Source organism: Salmo trutta, chromosome 35 (genome assembly GCF_901001165.1).
Source record: "Salmo trutta chromosome 35, fSalTru1.1, whole genome shotgun sequence".
Classification (NCBI taxonomy): domain Eukaryota; kingdom Metazoa; phylum Chordata; class Actinopteri; order Salmoniformes; family Salmonidae; genus Salmo; species Salmo trutta.
In genome coordinates, this window is record NC_042991.1 from 22,373,148 (window position 1) to 22,390,225 (window position 17,078).

Below are 17,078 nucleotides of genomic sequence, written 5' to 3' on the forward strand. Positions count from 1 at the left end.
TCCAGGTCTGAGCTACAAACTAGTGATAGGAGGAAGGGAGCATTCAAAGTTATTGACACAGATAGAAGTGTTGCTACAGCTGAGTGACACTGCCATTCTGAATGAATCCAGTGTGGAGTGCAGATACTGTAGATACCGGTAGACACAGGGGTCAGATAGACACAGATAGATAATGATAGACACAGTGACAGGAGTCATATAAACACAGATAAATAATGATAGACAGTGAGAGGAGTCAGATAGATCATTGTGTCTCACATCTCTCCTTGGGGACCCCCAGACATTTCACTATTTTGTTTTAGCCCTGAACTAGCCCTCCTGATTCACCTACTCATTGGCTTGATGATTAGTTGACAAGTTGAATCAGGTGTGCAAGCTCTGGAATAGATCAAACACATGGAAGGGCTGGGTGCGCGTCCTAAGGAGAGGTTTACAGTAGATAGAGAGTAATATGTTCTCACTTTGATCCTGTGGTCCTCAGTGTCTACCACGGTGGCCACTCTGACAAGCATGGGGTTCCTCTTGTCCACCGTCTCCAGCTTCATGAGTGGCAGGAAGGTGTGGGGGGGTTTCTGTAGAGGGAGAGGGGGGTGTGAGGCCGCATGTCATATGTCACTCTGCAGCAGGCAGACAGCCAGCTAGGCTACTCTAGTAAATTGTGTTTGGATGTGGATGGGGGGGCTGCCACATCGTCTTACGGCCGAGGATAGAGAGAGACAGCCTCACCCCTTTGAAAGCCCTGGCAGGGGCCGGTGATGAGTTGGTCTCCTCCAGATACTTTCCCCAGGAGAAATCCTTGACACTGGGGTAACCTAGAGCAAGGGAAAAGATTGATCCAGATTGAGCATGTTATTACTATATGCTATATTATGTAGTGTGTGGGCGGGCGGGTAAAGTCCCTTGTGCTATCTGGTACTCGAAACCATCTGTCTACTCCACAGTGGAATAACATCATTTATAGATCAGATCATCTGTTTGGAAACTTTTCATGTGTTTTTTTTACTCTAACACGGAACCCAAACCGGCTGCCCGCGAGTGCCATCGTGCATAAATTAATTTTGTCCCCCCACACCAAACGTGATCATGACATGCAGGTTAAAATATCAAAACCAACTCTGAAGCAATGACATTAATTTGGGGACAGGTCGAAAAGCATTAAACATGTATGGCAATTTAGCTAGTTAGCTTGCACTTGCTAGCTAATTTGTCCTATTTAGCTAGCTTGCTGTTGCTAGCTAATTTGTCCTGGGATATAAACATTGAGTTGTTATTTTACCTGAAATGCGCAAGGTCCTCTACTCCAACAATTAATACACACATAAAACGGCCAACCGAATCATTTATAGTCATCTCTCCTCCTTCCAGGCTTTTTCATCTTTGAACTTATATGGTGATTGGCATATACACTTTCATAGTATTACCATGACAACCGGCAAAACACTTCGTCTTTCAATCACCCACGTGGGTATAACCAATGAGGATATGGCACGTGGGTACCTGCTTCTATAAACCAATGAGGAGATGGGAGAGGCAGGACTTGCAGCGCGATCTGCATCACAAATAGAAAGGAGTTCTATTTTAGCCCTTGGTAATGCAGACGCTCCTTGGTGCGCGCGAGCAGTGTGGGTGCAATAATTGAATAACATGCATTTCTAAATGTATTTTGCGACGCTCGCGCACACAACGTGTCCGGTCTGGTCAGCATGTAACTTGCGGTCTGGTCAGCATGTAACAGACCAGACACGTCGCATGCGTGAGCATCGCAAAATAAATGTAGAAATCCTTGTTATTCAATTATTGCACCCACACTGCTCGTGCGCGCCAACAAACGTAAGTGATGCCAAGGGCTAAAATAGAACTCCTTTCTATTTCTGAAGCAGATCGCGCTGCAAGTCCTGCCTCTCCCATCTCCTCATTGGTTTATAGAAGCAGGTACCCACGTGCCATATCCTCATTGGTTATACCCACGTGGGTGATTGAAAGACGAAGTGTTTTGCCGGTTGTCGTGGTAATACTATGAAAGTGTATATGCCAATCACCATATAAGTTCAAAGATGAAAAAGCCTGGAAGGAGGAGAGATGACTAGAAACGATTTGGTTGGCCGTTTTATGTGTAGATTAATTGTCGGAGTAGAGGACCTTGTGCATTTCAGGTAAAATAACAACTCAATGTTTATATACCAGGATAAATTAGCTAGCAACAGCAAGCTAGCTAAATAGGACAAATTAGCTAGCAAGTGCAAGCTAACTAGCTAAATTGCCATACATGTTTAATGCTTTTCGACCTGTCCCCAAATTAATGTAATTGGTTCAGAGTTTGTTTTGATATTTTAACCTGCGTGTCGTGATCACGTTTGGTGTAGGGGGACAAAATACATTTATCACGATGGCGCACGCGCAGCCGGTTTGGGTTCCGTGTATAACTGTATGGTCAGTCATCATTACACACTATATCCTGGTATCATCAGGACAAATAGTGGCAATAATGATTGACAGGAGTTAGTATGTCACCTGGAGGGGTCGTGAGAATCCTGTCGTTGTCTTGACACCAGCCCACTGGGTGGATGTAGGGACTGGTTGCATCACACCTACAGAAGAGCAGGAGAAGAACAGTGGTAAAAATGCCATCAGCTCACCAGTGTCAAATTTCCCCCTTTCCTATTGCTTTGGCGGCAGGTAGCCTAGCCATTAAGAGGGAAAGGGAATATTTAGTCAGTTACACAACTGAATGCATTCAAGCGAAATGTGTCTTCCACATTCAACCCAACCCCTCTGAATCAGAGAGGTGCAGGGGGCCGCCTTAATCGACGTCATCGGCACACGAGGAGCAGTTGTTGGGGGTTAACTACCTTGCTCAAGGGTAGAACAGCAGATTTTTTTTAAACTTGCCAGCTCGGGATTCAAACCAGCGACCTTTCGGTTACTGGCCTAACACTCTTAACCACTAGGCTACCTGCCATTCGGCCAGAAACTGAAAGGTTGGGTTAAATGTGGAACGCATTCAGTTGTGCAACTGACTAGGTATCCCCCTTTCCCCCTGTCTCCATAAACTGTTAAGACATGAAGTTTATGATATGAATCCCCACTGTTATGAGTGATTGAATGAGGATCATGTTAATGACTGAGAATACAGACAGAGGAATAGATCAATTGACAATGTGACAGAGTCTGACCCACTGTGGCGTGCATTTGGCCATGATGGCATGTTATGCAACATACACTTTGATGTATCGGGACAGTCAGGGTGAGAAACTACACTTCTCTCACAGCTTCCTACGAATACTTCTCTGCGCGACAAACATCAGTAGGACAACATTCACCCATCACTGAATGATGGAGGGCACATCATTGACCTGATGAGTAGCATTGTTTAGGTGCAACTACAGGTATTAATACTGTTATGATGCCGTTATTGCATCGGCATTGCTGGATAAATTGCAAGGGGCTTGCAAATCTGTTTAGTATATTGCAACCCTCCTTACTTGTCCAATAGGCTGTTACTGAAATATCTTTGGAGAGTTAAACTGTTTACTATTTCACCATGTACTCAACATACTGTAAAGCCAATCCCTATTGTGGTGTGCCAGTGCGGAATAATCTCAGTAGTGCAATGGGCTTTTACTAGTCCTGTATTAGTAGACCGATTTATAGATATCGTCAGCACAGGAAACCAGAAAAATCTGCATCGCCGCACTCCCCCCAGTGTCCTACTCTCTTGCCAGGCCAGGATTGAGCAGAGTGGAGTGGTTTAGCTGCTCTCTGGCCCAAGCTGTGATGTTGGAGTGGCCTGTGACTGGCTGTGACTGGCTGATGTGATACGTAGTGACACCACGTGTGAGAAAGTCATCTCCCTGGATGAGTCTGCTCCTACCTTAGCCGCTCTGGGCTCTACTCTTTCTCTAACTCCTCTCCTCCTTGACATTTATTGACGATCATCCATCATTCATCCAATACAAGCTCCTGCATCATGCAGATGGAGACTTCCTCCTGGCTGGCAATCTAAATCCACAGCTGGGAGAGGTCAGAGTGGGCACAAATCGACAGTAACGACTGTAACCACACACGCAGTTCTCAGTCAGAAAAAGACACCCAATGGTGACAATCAACAAGGGTTGGAGTGATGAAAACTGAGAGGGGAAACGGAAGCATTAAGAATTGTGAGAGCCAAACAAATGCAATAAAAAACCAATAAAAGGGGGAAAAAATAAGACTAAATAATTGTGAGAAAAGTGATGTGCGTGCCAGTGTTAAAATAATAATTCATGGTACAGACATTTTTGTCTTCCAAATCTGAAAGCAATAATGCAGATTCAAGTGATGTAGCATGTTTGCTTGAGTAAAATATGAATAATAAACACTTGGGTAAGAGGCAATGATTTTCTCCTCCGAGACACAAACCTTCTGTTTTAATAATCTAGCACCATCTAGTGCCCAATTCTGCAACAAGCTAAACCAACACAGACTCCAAAGCAATATGATTATGATATGACATCAGTTAACACAAATCACTGCTGATGATGATACAGTGCTTTGATTTTGAGTACTGAAGGAAATGTAATCACAAAGTTAGACATTACCAGAAGTCATAGCTCTCATCCCAGTTATCAAAGTGCACCAGGAATCGACTGTCCACCATGTCTGTTACTGTGGCAACACAGATGAAGGAGGGGTTCTTCTTGTCAATGGCCTCCAGCTTCATCCCAATTCTGAATCCTAAAGGGGTGACAGTCTGGAAAATATACATAGGACAGTTACTCAGAGGCAAAGGTTACTTCATCCATAACCCTACAGATATAGGATCTTAATTTGATCACCCTGTTGCAGGATAACTTTCCTGCAATGCATGACATTTTAAACTTGCAGTGTATTCTGAAGGCTTCTGAAGTTTGTAATTTCCACTTACAAATGTCAGACTTATGAAAAAATGTATCAACCCCTATAAAAAAAGTAAATTAATTATAATCCACATAATAATTCACATTTCCTGTTGCTGCAGGATTATTTTCCTGCTGTAGAAAACCGCACCTGTACTTTAAACCCTTTAAACTGCACATGCATCTGCGTCAAATATATGTTGAATGGGCTGATGTCAAGTACTGTACGTCAATGATTGATGTGTAGTCTTAACTAAACAGTTGTACCTAGTGGTGGTAAAACAGTACTATTAAAGCAATATGAAAGTGGACACATTGAGATTTTGTGTCAGAGAATTTCGGATAGAGCAAATGCTTTTTAAATGGGATTCATCTGTTGCCGGATGAATGACAACGGAGATGATTGACAAAAAATGAATGCAACTCGTCCGAAAATAGTTTACTTGAGTTGTACTTCTGACAGTCAAAAATGGACAATGATGTATGTCGATTTCATTTGTGTTCATGCATCTGAGTGTGTCCCCGGCCTAATCTAGGTCTGTAGGCTTCTCTTACCGTGTTCTGATTCTCAAACAGGGCCTTGGGAGCTGCCTGGGCTTTGCTCTGTTTGATGTATGACGACCAGCCGAACTCCTCATCCTTCATACCTGTCCATCCATAGAGAAATGACAAGGATTATATTCACATTTCCATAAAGAACTGGGGGGAAATTATTTTACTCCTAATTAAATTTTGCTGGTTACATTTCAAGTATGCTAGTAATTATACATAAAAGTCATATAAATAAAATCTTTGTGTTTTCAAAATAGTTTAGAACTGTTTTCCAGTTTTCCTGTTGCCATGGGTAACCTGCTTGCACACCTGCTTGTCAAAGTATACCCACTATAACCATCCCTAAATGACTAGTCTCACATACAGATGTAGGATATTCATTTGATCACCCTGTTGCAGGAGAACTTTCCTGCAATGCAAGACATTTAAAACATGTAGTGTATTTGAGGTAAAAAATTCTGAAGTTTGTAATTTCTACTTGATTTTCCCTTAAAAAAAATTATCAACCCCTACAAAAATGGCCACTAATTATAATAATAATAATAATAATTCAAATTTCCTGTTGAAGCAAACTGGCTCAAATTAAAACTGGTGAGCAATAAATCAAATACAGCAGTAAGGAAATACTAATGAGAAGAAGATGAGGAAGTCCTAAAGTAACAGTTTGAAAATATCCCATCCAAAATGACAAGCAATCCAGACATTATTATCTTTTCCAGGTGGATATCTGTCAAAGGTAGCATGTCTCTTACCTTTGGGGGGGTGCAGCTTGTGTCCCGTTTTCTCACACCATCCCACAGGGTGGATGTCTGCAGAGTTGGAATTCACCCAGAAGTCATAGCAGTCCAAGTTCTTGTCAAAGTGAAGCCGTATTCGGTGTCCTGAAACCTAAACATGGAAGAAGCATTAAGCATCTTTATACCTAACATGGTAATCCTGTGTTTGCTACACAGAGATGAAGTAGCAGCATACTGACCAGACGTGCACATGATGCCAAAGTAGAAAAGTAGACATAATTCAAAACCAAACAAGCATTTATGGTCGTATAAATACTGTAATTTGCTAAATGCCATTGCATAGCAACACATACAGTACATGTTAGTGAACACAACTATTGCTATGCACTGGAACAAGAACAATGCAGACTTTGCTTCAGATCTTCCCAAAGCTGAAGATATCCATGCCATGAGTTTAGACTCCTCTGAGAGGGCAGCGATGATGAGTCAAGGTGAGAGGTTACCTCAGCTACAGTGAGCACACAGTACATGGAGGGATGTTCTGGGTCCACACCCTCCAGCCTCATCCCCACCCGGAATCCATTCTTACTCTGGGGGAAGGCCTGGTGCTGAAAGGAAAATGGGACATATTCGTTTAAAAGACATATTCCCAGACTTCTGTAGAATAAATAATGAACTTAACAGTGTTGCTGTAGGCAAAGAATAATATGATTAATGAGTTGAATAAATTAACTCTAAACATGCAGGACCCAATGTAGGCCTCGATGTGAAATTGCATATAAACGTTGAATGACAAAAAAAGGAGAAATAGGAAAAAACTAGAATGACTCGAAGGAAACAGAGAATGATAATGGGTTAGACCTCAGTTAATAACCAATTCTAGACAGGCCTGGGGGGTATGATAGCTCACCTCTTTGAACAGTTTAGTGGGGGCAGCGATGGCTTTGTCCTGCTCCAGATAGGAAGCCCAACACCAAGACTTCTTCTTCCCTCCATATGGAACAGCTGCCATAAATAATGATTTGATTGTAACGAGTAATAAATTAAATTACATACAGTTTGTGTGTGTGCAATGGCAGTGATTATATGAATATAGTGATTTGGAAATAGCGAGAAGATTCTGTCCCAAGAGACAGTCCCAAATGGCACCCGATCCCCTATATAGTGCTCTACCTTTGATCAGGCCCCATAGTGCACTACATAGGGAATAGGGTGCCATTTGGGACACACCCCTCACAGGTGTCCCTTCCACTGCCTGTTTCTACTTACTGTGTCTCAGAAGGGCTGCATCCCCCCTCCGCTTCCTCCTGCCTCGCGGAGCTCCACGCGTCGTCTTCCTGCTGTCTTTCTCCTCCTGTTTGATGCACAAACAGCAGGATTTACACACTAGAACACTATAATATTCAGGAACATTCTAATAAGACTAAGAATACTCACAAATACAGTATAGACTAGAGCAATGTGATATGTTGGTGCAGGCAATCAGGACAGTGTTTATGAGGTAGTATCGAAATCATTCTGAATTTGTGTATACATTGAAATGTTTCCATTTTGAAACATTAATGATAAATCAGAGACTATCAGCGAGTTTTCAGCACCAATCAGGTCACAGAATTTTGTGAGAGGTATTCATTTAGTATGAGTTACGACACCTTGGCAGTAAAAGACATGTAAGGCTAATGTATCATCCCTCACAATCTTGTGCAATCTGGAGTGATGCAAAAAATGTACAGACAGAGCTCTGGAACTATTTGTCTATAGCATCTTTAAATCACATAAGCAATATCTACAAAATGTGATGAAATATCAAGAAATATCAGTAAATGTCTTAATGTTGGGAGTGATTTAGTAGGTACCCAATTTCTGTAAAAGTGAGGGGGGGAGCATGGATAAGAATTCCGGATAACAACATTGGTAAAAAAAACTAAAAATCCAATATTCCTTGAAGTATAAAGTAATACTGACATAGTCCTCATCATGGTCCTCAGGCAGGACCTCTGTGGTGTCCATCTTGTCAGCTAGGCTCTCCTTGTACTGCTGCAGAGGTCTCTTACAGCTGACCCCCACCACCTCCCCATTGCTCTTAGACACCTCTTTCTTCAGCTTCAGCTCACTGCAGTGGAAAGAACATAGAGTACCAGTGATTTAGAAACTAGAAGGTTTCTAAAAGGTTATGCAAAAAGGATTATCATTGTTAAAAACTATAGTTTCAGTAATAACTCCACTGGCAAATTTTTCTGTCAAAATATCTAAAGTATGACCAGCACAAAACAGTGTTCATTCACGGCAAATAATTGAAGTCAAAAATGTAAATGAGGACCACATGTATTTCATATTCATAACGCATTGCGCCTACATTGACTTATTCCTGGTGACAGCTGCCTATGAATAATCGTATCATCATCAGCTATAAATGGTCACAATCAAAAAACATTTTTTATTGTAATCTAACTCAAAATATTTCTAATTAAGTGTAATTAACTATTTATTATAGGATGCATAGGCAGTATTTTCCTTTCTCTGTTGCCATGGCAGTAGTAAATCCACAGAGGGAATACCACTTTAAGATGGAACGTTCTGCTGGCAGCTTCTCCTCCTATAAGACAATGGATACATGGGGCCCACGGCAATGCAGCACTGGTTCTCTCTCTCCAGCTCAGAGCATGCATTAGCATCACAACCAGTCTTTACATTAACTAACGGATCGATTATTCCTGGCTTCCACTCTGCATAGAATGGCTGGCCCCAAAAACATTTTAGGAGGGAGACTCATTGATTTTTTTAAGCATATGAAGGATGTTTATAGTTGTTCATATGAGCAAATTGAGAAAGAGAAAATATGATACCAGTAAAAAAAAATCTATATTGGTGTTTCAAAATAGTTTGAACATGATAATTTGGCATCAGTGTATATCAACATTGACTATGTGAGTCTCTCACCACTATTATTTCAGTGTACTGTACATAAGGGAAAGTCATTACAAAAGGAATAATGTCAAAAGTGCAATAAACACCAGTTCAACTACCAGAAAGTAGCATAATATTTTCCCACAGCATCAGGCAGAAACTGCAGTTAGGACCAGACCAGACCCCCTGGACCCTAATAAATCTCTAGTCCTCCCCAGCCCACTCACTCCTGCTGGTCCTGCTGCAGACAGCGCTCGCTGCAGTGAAGGCAGTCAGACAGGAAGTCCACGGGGGAGCCCTTCCTCTGGCAGCGCACACACACCAGGCCTCTCTGGGCCCACTGACCCTCCTGCCTCTCCTCTTTCACCGCCACACACGCACTGTCTGAGAGGGCTGGGGAGGAGAGAGAGAGAGAGAGAGAGAGAGAGAGAGAGAGAGAGAGAGAGAGAGAGTCGCAAAGTCATCCTCACCCATCTCCTGTGTGGCTAATGAAACGTTTCTAAGCTCAGGGTCAATAAGAACAGGGTAATGGAATAATGTCAAAGGATCCTAAAAAATTGTCAAATACTCCAGTCACCCAAGTCATATGCACCGCAAGCGGTACCGGAGCGCCAAGTCTAGGAGCAAAAGACAGCTTCTACCCCGAAGCCATAAGACTGCTGAACAACTAATCAAATGGCCACCTGGACTATTTACATTGACCCTCCCCTCCTTTGTTTTTACACTGCTGCTACTTGCTGTTTATTTTCTATGAATAGTCACTTTACAAATTACCTTGACTAACCTGTACCCCCGCACATTGACTCGGTACCAGTACCCCCTGTATATAGCCATGGAAATGTTTTGTGTTACTTTTTGAATGATTTGATTTATTTTTTACTTTAGTTTATTTAGTAAATATTTTATTAACTATATTTCTTGAACTGCATTGTTGGTTAAGGGCTTGTAAGTAAGCATTTCACTGTAAGGTCTACACCTGTGGTATTCAGCGCATGTGACAAATAAAATTTGATTTGATACCCTATTTGATATTTTTTAACAACAATATAGCCACAAGCTAAACTAACACATACATTAATGGCATTTGAAATGTCATCTAATCAGAAACGCTCAAATAGATAGCTGACAGCTGACCACTTTTAATGATCATGATTCATCACTTTCTTAGCTTTGAGCTCAATTTAACTGATTCTCAAACCTATAAGGTTAGACACAATTATGACAATGTAATATTCTAGAAAATGCATATATCAGAGGTATCCTAAACTAAAAGATGAAAGCATTTTTCAGACAGCACAGTTACCTGATGTAATTACAGTGAGGGAAAAAAGTATTTGATCCCCTGCTGATTTTGTACATTTGTCCACTGACAAAGAAATGATCAGTCTATAATTATAATGGTAGGTTTATTTGAACAGTGAGAGACAAAATAACAACAAAAACATCCAGAAAAACGCATGTCAAAAATGTTATAAATTGATTTGCATTTTAATGAGGGTTATAAGTATTTGACCCCTCTGCAAAACATGACTTAGTACTTGGTGGCAAAACCCTTGTTGGCAATCACAGAGGTCAGACGTTTCTTGCAGATGGCCACCAGGTTTGCACACATCTCAGGAGGGATTTTGTCACACTCCTCTTTGCAGATGTTCTCCAAGTCATTAAGGTTTCAAGGCTGACGTTTGGCAACTCGAACATTCAGCTCCCTCCACAGAATTTCTATGGGATTAAGGTCTGGAGACTGGCTAGGCCACTCCAGGACCTTAATGTGCTTCTTCTTGAGCCACTCCTTTGTTGCCTTGGCCGTGTGTTTTGGGTCATTGTCATGCTGGAATACCCATCCACGACCCATTTTCAATGCCCTGGCTGAGGGAAGGAGGTTCTCACCCAAGATTTGACGGTACATTGCCCTGTCCATCGTCCCTTTGATGCGATGAAGTTGTCCTGACCCCTTAGCAGAAAAACACCCCCAAAGCATAATGCTAAAGAGCTCCATTTTGGTCTCATCTGACCACAACACTTTCACCCAGTTGTCCTCTGAATCATTCAGATGTTCATTGGCAAACTTCAGACGGGCATGTATATGTGCTTTCTTGAGCAGGGGGACCTTGCGGCCCTGCAGGATTTCAGTCCTTCACGGCGTAGTGTGCTACCAAATGTTTTCTTGGTGACTATGGTCCCAGCTGCCTTGAGATCATTGACAAGATCCTCCCGTGTAGTTCTGGGCTGATTCCTCACCGTTCTCATGATCATTGCAACTCCATGAGGTGAGATCTTGCATGGAGCCCCTGGCCGAGGGAGATTGACAGTTCTTTTGTGTTTCTTACATTTACGAATAATCGCACCAACTGTTGTCACCTTCTCACCAAGCTGCTTGGCGATGGTCTTGTAGCCCATTCCAGCCTTGTGTAGGTCTACAATCTTGTCCCTGAATCCTTGGAGAGCTCTTTGGTCTTGGCCATGGTGGAGAGTTTGGAATCTGATTGATTGATTGCTTCTGTGGACAGGTGTCTTTCATACAGGTAACAAGATGAGATTAGGAGCACTCACTTTAAGAGTGTGCTCCTAATCTCAGCTCGTTACCTGTATAAAAGACACCTGGGAGCCAGAAATCTTTCTAATTGAGAGGTGGTCAAATACTTATTTCCCTCATTAAAATGCAAATCAATTTATAACATTTTTGACATGCGTTTTTCAGGATTTTTTTGTTGTTATTCTGTCTCTCACTATTCAAATAAACCTACCATTAAAATTATAGACTGATCATTTCTTTGTCAGTGGGCAAACGTACAAAATCAGCAGGGGATCAAATACTTTTTTCCCTCACTGTATCTGGTGTTGTGAATAGTCATAAAAACAACGCCACCCCTACTGATGTAAAGTCGTTTCTTGAAGACTGTGTATGTGGTACGTGATAAGGTAGTGAAAAATCGTCAGTTAAACATGCCTACTTGAAAGAGGAAGATGAAAGAGTAAATATATGCACATCCCACCAGGTCAGGTGCTAGAGAGACAGGTGCATATTATGTAAGATCCCAATGTGGATACAAACACTGTACATGTGTAGGCTTACATCTCACAAATATATCCCTGTTGGGAGCATATCAAAGTTGTGTACATTGAACCATGCCATCTTACCCTCCTGAGCAGTGGGCACTGCCCATGTAGTGGTGGCATGAGACTTCTTCACCCTCTCATCATCTCCCTCCTCCGTTAGGACCTCCAAGACTCCAAACTCATTCACCTTAAACTGATAAACATAACACACACACGTGAGGAGTAATTATATTTAGATGAATACTGTGATTAGGGCAATGCGACATGGTCATGAAAAACTAAAATGAATTATGATTTTTACAATTTATGATGTATACAATTATATATAACATTGCATTTGTCATTACAAAAACGGCTCATTTAATTTCATTATAATGTTTCCTTTTTCTGCTAGGTATAATACAAATATTTACAGTACCAGTCAAAAGTTTGGACATACCAACTAATTTATTTTTTTACATTGTAGAATAATAGTGAAGCCATCAAAACTATGAAATAACACATATGGAATCATGTAGTAACCAAAAAAGTGTTAAACAAATTCTTCAGAATAGCCACTCTTTGCCTTGATGACAGCTTTGCACACTCTTGGCATTCTCTCAACCAGCTTCATGAGGTAATCACCTGGAATATATTTCAATTAACAGGGTGCCTTATTTAAAGTTCATTTGTGGAATTTCTTTCCTTCTTAATGCGTTTCAGCCAATAAGTTGTGTTGTGACAAGGTAGGGGTGGAATATAGAAGATAGCCCTGTTTGGTAAAAGACCAAGCCCATATTATGGCAAGAACAGCTCAAATAGGCACAGTGAAATGACAGTCCATCATTATTTTAAGACATGAAGGTCAGTCAATCCGGATATTTCAAGAACTTTGAAAGTTTCTTCAAGTGCAGTCGTAAAAACCATCAACCACTATGATGACACCGTCTTTAATGAGGACCGCCACAAGAAAGGAAGACACAGAGTTACCTCTACTGCAGAGGATAAGTTCATTAGAGTTACCAGCCTCAGAAATTGCAGCCAAAATAAATGTTTCACAGAGGTCAAGAAACAGACACATCTCAACATCAACTGTTCAGAGGAGACTGCGTGAATCAGGCCTTCATGGTCGAATTGCTGCAAAGAAACCACTACTAAAGGACACCAATATGAAGAAAAGACTTGCATGGGCCAAGAAACACAAACAATGGACATTAGACTGGTGGAGTCCAAATTTGAGATTTTTAGTTCCAACCGCTGTGTCTTTGTGAGACGCAGAGTAGATGAACAGATGATCCCTGCATGTGTGGTTCCCACCGTGAAGCATGGAGGAGGAGGTGTGATGGTGTGGGGGTGCTTTGCTGGTGACACAGTCATGATTTATTTCGAATTCAAGGCACACTTAACCAGCATGGCTACTACAGCATTCTGCAGCGATACACAATCCGCTCTGGTTTGAGCTTAGTGGGACTATCATTTGTTTTTTAACAGGACAATGACCCAACACACCTTCAGGCTGTGTAAGGGCTATTTGACCAAGAAGGAGAGTGGTGGAGTGCTGCATCAGATGACCTGGCCTCCACAAGCACCCGACCTCAACCCAACTGAGATGGTTTGGGATAAGTTGAACCGCAGAGTGAAGGTAAAGCAGCTAACAAGTGCTCAGCATATATGGGAACTCCTTCAATACTGTTGGAAAAGCATTCCAGGTGAAGCTGGTTGAGAGAATGCCAAGAGTGTGCAAAGCTTTCAATGTAGAAAATAGTTAAAATAAAGAAAAACCCTTGAATGAGTAGGTGTGTCCAAACTTTTGACTGGTACTAATATATATATATATATATATATATATATATATATATAGAACCTTTTTGGCTATTGTGGGGATCTGTACCTTTAGCTCACTCCCAGGTAAGGTTCCAACACCATCACTCCAGTCCATGGCACCATACACGTCAAAGTCAGGGGTTACTGCATTTGTGATGTTTGTAGACTCATCCATATTAAAAATAGTGATATCTGAAATAGACAATGATAGATGAAGCCAAGCCAGACAATAAATAATGCACTGCAGAATAAATATGTCATAGGCCTACTAAATCTACATAAACTGACTTTAAAAGGCTTTTTATAACATTAGCTAACTAAAGTGCAACTTAAATGAAATGAAGAAAAACAAAGTGACGTTCCACAGAGCCGATTGGCAACAATGTTTCAAAAACATTTCACAGAGCTGCTTTGCAACAATGTTTCACTATTGTCGAAACGTAACAGCGGAAGCCATGTGATTGGAACTCGATGACGTGCATCAACCACTAGAGGTCATTGCTGACAACATTAAGACGACTGCGTTTGAAACTTTCAGACCCTATTCAACAATGAAATCACTGAACAAAAAATCGAGACGAAAATGTCTAATGTATTTTATAGAAAATATGAATTATTGATAGTTTATGCAATATGATGCATCAATATTGCTGTCTTTCAAATACAATTCCTGACATTGGGGTAGGGCAGAGGCTATCATTTATGTTTTATGTATGCGCCTATAAGCTATAGACATTCACGCAGTTACAGTAGCCTATATCAACAGCAAATCGTTTACAGTCATTTATGAAATTGCAATATGAAAGTAACTTCAAATTGACGCAAGCATATAATTTAATTAACAACCAAAACTATTTGAAGGATTACTCCTATCTGCTAAGCGTCAAAATTGCATCGTATGCGGGAATACTTTTTGAATGATCCAAAAATATTATTACAAAGGAAAATTCCGCATGTTGACTGTGCACATATTATTCCCCATGTGTGTTAGATTTTATCATCAGATGGTCACTACCGGTTATGAGCGTTATTCATATTTATTTCGAGCTCTTTGAGTCAAATAGTTTTTATTACGAGTGGGATTAAATTATTCGGTTGGGCGCAACCAGTTCGCATTTCCTTTGTGTTCCAACTAGGAGTGTTACAGGTATGTAGTGATGTCCCTTAGCAAGACGCCCAACATGCATTGTATCAGATCTAAACACTTTTCTTTGCTCTGATACTATTTAATGTGTTTTAAAGGCAGTTTCCCAAAATGGCGGAGCTGGAATATACTCTATATAATTCTCACCGGCAGGCCTGCAGACTCGTTGCACTACAACAAAAATTATATTTAACTGCCTTGACAGGTTTTTGGAAGGAAATGGTGATATAAATATTTTAGTCCAAATCGCTTGTCAAGCGCACAGTTCCTCCTTTCCACATCCATAACCGGGAATTACACTGAAGCGCATTATTCTTGAAAGAGTACAATATACCATTATTATATACGTCTCCAAGAGACAAGAAATGTAGCGCAACATATTTTCTATCGATTGCAGTAATTTTCGACGCAACTTTTGTTACAATTTTAGAACGCAATAGATTGACGCTTTACATTAAACCTCTTCCTGGCTGATATTATTGATGACACGTCCAGTCGTTTTGTACTTTATTGCTAAGTTTTGGTCAAATTCCGTCGCAATGAACCTCTCACGAAAGTATTAGACTACACAATAGATCACTAATTACAATAAGACATAATTTCTTGCATTAACTGTTTTATCCTAAAGTACATTTGTTTTAATTTGTCTGTTTCTTACCCAAATTCTCCCACGAGTACTGACAAATTGCCCAGGCAGCCGTCAATGCGCATGAGCGTGGCTCTGAGCGAGTGCTTGCAGTGAGTGCCCCAGCTAGACTGAAGAACACATGATGGCAATATCGAAAGTTTTAGCTGGTTGAGTAACAAAATATTTATAGATTTAACCATTATTTGTCGCATAACGTTGCCATCGAAATAAAAGCACCAGCAAATGATTATTGATGCGTTGTGGATATTTGGAGAATGAAATATGCGATAATGGGAATACAAGAGCACGAATACCATGTTACTAAAAATACAACCCAGTGTGCTTGTCGACAGTGAAACGGGGTGACTTGCGAAATAGCACAAAGAACGTCAGAAAACGTTTCACTACCGACATTGTGTTGTATCCTAGTACGTAGTGCGCCATCAACACATTTTCAATTTTGTGCTTAGGTTTATAGTACGCAGCAAGCTCGTTTTCGTTGCATTTGATATACTAAAATGAATCTGTGCTTGTGAGTCCTGTGCAGAAACCATGCAAATATTGATGTACAACGTTTCTTTATGTCATGCTATAGTTCCATTACTATATACAAATTGGCTCAACTTGATGTAGTAACATCAAAATGAAAAACACTAATAGGCTGTATCCATGGCCTACTTTTTTAATTCAAATACCTTTATTGGACTTCTAGTTAGTTTATCTAGAGTTGTTCCAATAAAAGTAGCAGTACATAATAGAACACATAACGTTAGAGTAGAATACATTATGTATGACTTTCATCAGTAATGGCTGTCTAGAGACAAATGTACAGTAACTATCTCTGCAGATTTGTAGTCAATCATGCTTATCATTACCAATGCATGCAGTTATAAAAAAATGTATGATCATGAGTATGACTACTTTTTCTATAAAATCTTTCATGCTTTGTCATCAGATTATTATGGGCTGCTTTGTGAGAGCATGTCTGGCTAATGCATACTGCATTGGGTGTTAATGCTGTTGCATATCACCATAGTGTACATTTCATTTGATACTTATGGAGCTCAATTCATGGAATGTGCATATTGGAATGGCATGCGGGCAAAGATTTCATTGGGAGCCCTTTCTTGCATATGACTGAGTATTTAACTTAAGACATGCTTTGTGTTGGTGATCTGTCTCTTCTCTAATGCATGATTGGCGTCACCGCACAATCCACTCACTGTATAGAACATTAGTGATTAGTGAGTTACAGTGTCACTAATTCGCTAAAAAGAAAAGAAGCTCAAATGATGCTGTGCTGATGATGCTGTGCTGAGGGTGATTGTCAAAAGACATACTGAAGACTGGGTTTATGACTGGGATAATGATTTAAG

The 17,078-nt window shown here is 40.7% G+C and overlaps 1 protein-coding gene across 2 annotated transcripts in view; it reads right to left on the reverse strand.

Annotated features, from left to right (window-relative positions):
• The window catches only part of LOC115174871 (lethal(3)malignant brain tumor-like protein 3), a 40,751-nt gene extending 24,754 nt beyond the window's left edge, over window positions 1-15,997 (reverse strand). Inside the window, exons 1-14 of one of the 2 annotated variants that reach the window (XM_029733846.1) lie at window positions 15,733-15,997; window positions 13,998-14,122; window positions 12,209-12,320; window positions 9,298-9,463; window positions 8,129-8,276; window positions 7,433-7,517; window positions 7,074-7,168; window positions 6,667-6,771; window positions 6,179-6,314; window positions 5,430-5,521; window positions 4,578-4,729; window positions 2,512-2,588; window positions 727-812; window positions 462-572 (exon numbers count right to left, since the gene is read on the reverse strand). In XM_029733846.1, the coding sequence (XP_029589706.1) occupies window positions 462-572; window positions 727-812; window positions 2,512-2,588; window positions 4,578-4,729; window positions 5,430-5,521; window positions 6,179-6,314; window positions 6,667-6,771; window positions 7,074-7,168; window positions 7,433-7,517; window positions 8,129-8,276; window positions 9,298-9,463; window positions 12,209-12,320; window positions 13,998-14,105 (1,473 nt within the window). In that variant the 5' untranslated portion in view covers window positions 14,106-14,122; window positions 15,733-15,997. The remainder of the gene's footprint in view (window positions 1-461; window positions 573-726; window positions 813-2,511; window positions 2,589-4,577; window positions 4,730-5,429; window positions 5,522-6,178; window positions 6,315-6,666; window positions 6,772-7,073; window positions 7,169-7,432; window positions 7,518-8,128; window positions 8,277-9,297; window positions 9,464-12,208; window positions 12,321-13,997; window positions 14,123-15,732) is intronic. The other variant, XM_029733845.1, reaches the window with a different exon arrangement.
• Between the last annotated feature and the right edge of the window lie 1,081 nt (window positions 15,998-17,078).